At 50.4% G+C, this 5,243-nt stretch overlaps 1 protein-coding gene across 2 annotated transcripts in view; it reads left to right on the top strand.

Moving 5' to 3' along the window:
• Positions 1–2,976: 2,976 nt before the first annotated feature.
• The window catches only part of SLC25A19 (solute carrier family 25 member 19), an 8,139-nt gene continuing 5,872 nt past the window's right edge, over positions 2,977–5,243 (top strand). Inside the window, exons 1-3 of one of the 2 annotated variants that reach the window (XM_017811895.1) lie at positions 2,977–3,198; positions 3,720–3,875; positions 4,598–4,768. In XM_017811895.1, the coding sequence (XP_017667384.1) occupies positions 3,073–3,198; positions 3,720–3,875; positions 4,598–4,768 (453 nt within the window). In that variant the 5' untranslated portion in view covers positions 2,977–3,072. The remainder of the gene's footprint in view (positions 3,199–3,719; positions 3,876–4,597; positions 4,769–5,243) is intronic. The other variant, XM_017811894.1, reaches the window with a different exon arrangement.

The following is a 5,243-nucleotide window of genomic DNA, read 5'->3' as shown; positions in this document are numbered from 1 at the left end:
GAAGGGAGAAGAGTTGTGTGGCTTTTTGTTCTATTTTTTCTTTTGAGTCACAGAGCTGCTTTGAGAAACTCCAACGTACAACTGAAGTCTGTTAATGCTGTGCTGACAGCTTTTTTGTTTTTTCTTAAAGGTGTACGGTTGAGCACATTCTGTAATTTTTCCATAGTGCCTTTCCCTTATTTTCTTTTTTATTATTTTTTAAGTTAAAAGGACAGTCCAGAGCTTTTCAGAGGGGTTTTTTTTCTGCCTACATGTAAATAAATACTTTGGGGGAAGGGGGTAAAAGAGGGTGGTTTTATCAATGGACACTTGAGAAAAATCTACAAACAGAGATGGAGCTTTAATCTTCAGATTTGTCTTACTGTTCAACTTCCCTTATTCCAAGGAAAATAAAATCAAGGCATTCAAGTGGCAACTTAGGCTGCTCAGAGGTGGAGAGCTGCAACCAGGAGCCTCAAAAGAAGTAAGAGAAAGGGGAAAGTTATGACTAGGGAAAATGAGGAAGAATATTTTGGGGAGGGAGGGTTAAGGGGGGAATTTGAGGAATAATAGCCCTGACATGTCCTATAAAATGTACATTCCTTTGATGGAAAACTTTGACGCAGAGAAACCTCAAGAAATAGTGCTTGAAAAACCTTTACGCTCTTAGTGAATGTCTCTATGTGACGCATGTGACCAGCCTGTCTCCTCGGCCTGGATAGGGAACATTTGCAGTCGTGTTGCTCTTGAGAAGTGGAGTTGGCCATCCCTGTTCTCCAGTCTCTCCTCCCTCCTCAGGTCAGTGTTACTGTTGGAGTAGCTCCCGTTCACAGCAGGCTGTGTGTGACCGTGACTGTTCTCCCCACCCGCACCCCGGGGGCGGCTCTGGCGGCCCTTTGCTCCTCACCGGGGCAGTTTGACATTGAATTGGACGGAAGGAAGGCAATCAATCCACACCACGCTCTGTGCCAATCTTCAGTTGCATTATTTTTCCTTTGGTGGCCATTTGGCTGGATCCCTTCACCCCACCAACGAATCCAAACCTGCAGCGGAGATCTCCTCCCGCCCTGTCTGAGCACGGGCAATCTTTTGTTGGAGGGTGCCTTTTTTTGTACTAAGTGTTACAAGTGTTTTACTCCTGAGATGGACTCTGCCTTACACTTTAATTTTCCAGCAAATGAAAGAGAGAGCTATCCTGTAGAGTATTACTTTCTCCCCCTCTCCTTGCTAGCTGTCAACTCACTTTCTTCCCTCTTTGTAAAGTGATTGGAAAAGGAATCTATGGCATTCTACACCTGGACCATTTGATTGTTTCCTTATTTTGGAATTGGTGTATATCATGCAGCCTTGCAGACATATGTCTTGTGTGTGTATATATATTAAAAAAAAAATCAGTGTTTAAATAAAAAAAGGCCTATGTACTTAATCCTTTAACTCTGCAGCAGCATTTGGTAGATAGTAATTAACTGTGAATAATAAATATACATTGAATTCTTCACTTGAGCATCTGTCTGTTATTTCAGTGAACTGACCAAAATATGATTGAGATAATTTTTATGATATTAAACTGCTGTGGGAGGGAAAAGCTGCAAGGTGTGCTTTGGCCTGAAAATGCTCAGACTCTTGAGCATCGTTGTTCAGACACTTGTGGAGTGTCTTCCTGAAGACAGGAAGGTGGGTGTATGGCTGGTGTGAGCTCAGGCTGTTGTGGCTTTGGCTCTGCTCCATCAGTGCCCTGCAGATTTTCACTTCTGATGCCTATAGAACTGCTCAGTTGTGCTCACAAGGTGTGCAGGCAGGCTGGGAGGTCACCTGTCAGGAGCGGCTGGTCCGTGGGCTCTGCAGCTTCTCCCCAGCCTTTTCTTATGGTCAGAAAATGCCTGTGAGTAATGTGAATGTTGTAGTCAATTGTGATACATGTCAGGAAAAGGCCCCACAGGAGAGCTTGGGTGTTCTTTAAACAGTTGCTCTTGGTTATTATGTTCAAATGATGATGTCAAGGTGGTTGCTCAGAAATGCCTGGATATTCCTATGATTAGATCTGTATTTGTGCCAGAAGTTAGTATGGAAAATTTGCAGTGTGTTTCAGAGCCCTTGGGTTTTTTTGTTATGCCATAAGAGAACATGTTGCTCGAAGTGGTGTGCTACTGTTCCTGGGGTAGCTTAGACAACCCTGTTTCCCCTGTGCTTTATAGAGGCAAGAAAGCATTTGTAGCTGCCGCAGTTGTGTAAGTTGACCTTCCCCTCTCGTGGCTCTGGCTCGTGGGACCGTGCAGGGCTGTGTTGCTCTTCTTGTGTCCAGAGAAGGGAATGGAGCTGGGGAAAGGTCTGGAGTACCAGGAGCAGCTGAAGGAGCTGGGGGGGTTCAGCCTGGAGAAAAGGAGGCCCCGGGGGACCTTCTGGCTCTGCAACTCCCTGACAGGAGGGGGGAGCCAGGGGGGTCGGGCTCTACTCGCAGGGAACAAGGGACAGGACAAGAAGTTATAAGCTCAAGCTGTGCCAGAGGAGGTTGCATATGAGGAGGAATTCTTTCACAGAAAGGGTGATTAGACATTGGAACGGGCTGTGCAGGGAGGTGGTGGAATCCCCGTTCCTGGAGATATTTAAGGAAAGACTGGACGTGGTGCCATGGTTTGATTGAGATGATGATTTTCGGTCATAGGTTGGACTCGATGATCCCAGAGGTGTTTTCCAGCCTCGCTGACCCCGCGGTCCCGTGAACGCCCCATCCAGCACACGTTGCGGAGCCGGGGCGGGCGCCGTTCCCGGGACTACACCTCCCAGCGGCCCCCGCGCGGCGCAGGCGCAGTGCGGAGCCGGTGGGTGAGGCGGCGCGGCGGGACCCGGCCCAGGGCCGCGACACCCCCGGTGGCACCGGGGATCCGCTGCGACCCGCGCCGGTCCTGCCACGGGCGGGGCTGTGGGGACGCGGGGGTGGTGGTGAGGCCGGTCTGTGTGGGCTGCGGGGCGAGGAGGGGGCTGTGGGGTGGAGGGTCCGTGCGGGGGGGGAGGCTGTGGACTCGGTGCGGGACGGAGCCGCGTGTGTGAGGAGGGCTCACAGCCCCTTCCCCCTGCCCAGGACACCCGGCAGGCATGGTGGGCTACGACCCCGAGGCCAAGTGCGTGTCCACGGTGGAAGCGGCCGCAGCAGGGTCGGCGTCCGGCTTGGTCACTCGGGTCCTGATCAGCCCCTTGGATGTCCTCAAGATCCGCTTTCAGGTGCCTCGCTCGCGGCGTGCTCCGGGGCAGCGGGTGGGAGAGCCTGTCAGGGAGCAGAGCGGATCCTGTCCCGGGTGAACAGGTCACTTGTGCAGCCAGAGAGCACTAAATCTGCTTCTCAGCCCTCACTGGCGGTGTGTACAGGTTACCCAAGGTAACAGGGCTGTCTTGTGACCAACGGTTCTACTTACATAACTTAACTGGTGCGGGAATGGGATCCCTTTGAATGGGATCGCGTGTTTTTCGTAGTTTGTTCTCCTTCTCTGATTTTGTGAATGGTTTCCACTACCTGACTGAATTTCACCCCCATCCCTACTTGCTTACCTTCGTGTTCATGCACGTTTTTATTCTTTTGGAGCCCCACATAAATAACATCCCAGTCAGATCTGGGTGTGGTTCTGTGGGATGGCAGAATGTCGTATTTTAGCATTGGCTGGCTGACAGGGTTGTGGATTCCTGAACTGGACGCTTGAACCTTGTTGAAGTGTGAAATGGAAAATATTTTCTCCCTTCTCCTCCAGCTCCAGATCGAGCAGCTCTCCTCCAGAAACCCCACGGCCAAGTACCACGGCATCCTGCAAGCTGTGCAGCGCATCTTCCGGGAGGAGGGCCTGGGAGCCTTCTGGAAGGGCCATGTTCCCGCTCAGTTCCTCTCAGTTGGCTACGGAGCTGTTCAGGTGAGGTGACCTGACATCACCTGGGCCCAGTGTGAGCACACAGGGCACTGCCCTACTCCCTTCCCTGCGTGGGCAGGTGTGGGAAGGCCCAGGCTTACACTGCACTGACACAAACTAGTGCCAGTCTCGAGGATGTGTAGCTGTATAAAGCTGATGTATAATTCCTGAGCTTGCTGAGCAGCCAGAAGCACAACAAGAGCAAACTGAGCTCTGGCTATATCTGGTATCACAGGCAAGCCCTGTTTACTCCTGACACTGTTGATGTCCCAAGCCAGGGTAGTTTTTTGCTTTTGTTCGTGCTGTCACTATAAGGACTTGTTAGGAAAAAATTAGTGAAGCTGATGAGGGTGTTTTACACAGCATGTTTCTTGTTAATTTGTAAATATTAAGAATAGTTTTTTGAGCAGTGGTTGAAAGGGTAACCGACAGTGTATCTGTAACACAGTAAATGCTCTTCAGGGTACACAGAGCATTAAAGTGAGTTTTTCATGATTCCAAATGCAAGAATTAGCAGAAGTGTCAGAGACCAGAATATCCCAGGTGTTCCCTGGGCTGCTTAGTGACTTTTACACGTTGCAAGTTGGGGAGGACTTTTGAAGGACAGACAGAGAAGGTGGTTGCAAGCAGGGGGGCGGAGCTCTTGGTGAAACAAGAGAGGAGTGGGAGATCCGTGTGAGTCAGAAGAATCAACTTCCTGACCTGTGTCCGTTTGTTCCTGGAAGTTCATGGCGTTTGAGAGCCTGACAGAGCTGGTGCACAACGTCACCTCGTACAGCGCCCGCGGCTCCTTCGTGCACCTGGTCTGCGGGGGCCTGGCTGCCTGCACAGCCACCGTGGCAGTGCAGCCCGTGGACACCCTGCGCACCCGCTTCGCTGCTCAGGGAGAGCCCAAGGTGAGGCTGAGGGGTCAGGGTTTGGGACTGTCACCCGTAGCCGTAGCGATACTTCACGTGTCTGAACACAGGAGGTTTGAAAGCACACACAGCCTGTGGGTTAGAATGAAAGAGCAGGTGCTGTGATGGGCAGTGTTTGTGCTGTTGCCAGGTTACCACTGTGCTGTTGACACAGCTTTCTTAATTATGTTTTGCTGCTCCTGATTGTGTTTGACTCCTGACAGATGATCCAGAAAGGAGAAACTGTCCTTAACAGGATAACTCAGTGTTCACTTCACCTGTTGGCCATTTATACAATCCCTTCCTCAGGCTGTTGAACGTTGTGGCTTTGAAATCTTCCACTTACACAGAGTCATGTTTAGGTAATGATAGGGATGATATTTGAAACCAGTTACCTTTCACCTGTGTTTCATGTTCTTATTTACACAAGAATTGGTCTCCATGTAAATTAGGTCTGTAGTAACCAGAGGTAGAT

This window comes from Lepidothrix coronata, unplaced genomic scaffold (genome assembly GCF_001604755.1).
Source record: "Lepidothrix coronata isolate B3197 unplaced genomic scaffold, Lepidothrix_coronata-1.0 Scaffold34, whole genome shotgun sequence".
Taxonomy (NCBI): Eukaryota; Metazoa; Chordata; class Aves; order Passeriformes; family Pipridae; genus Lepidothrix; species Lepidothrix coronata.
This window is presented reverse-complemented; position numbering and strand designations above follow the sequence as displayed.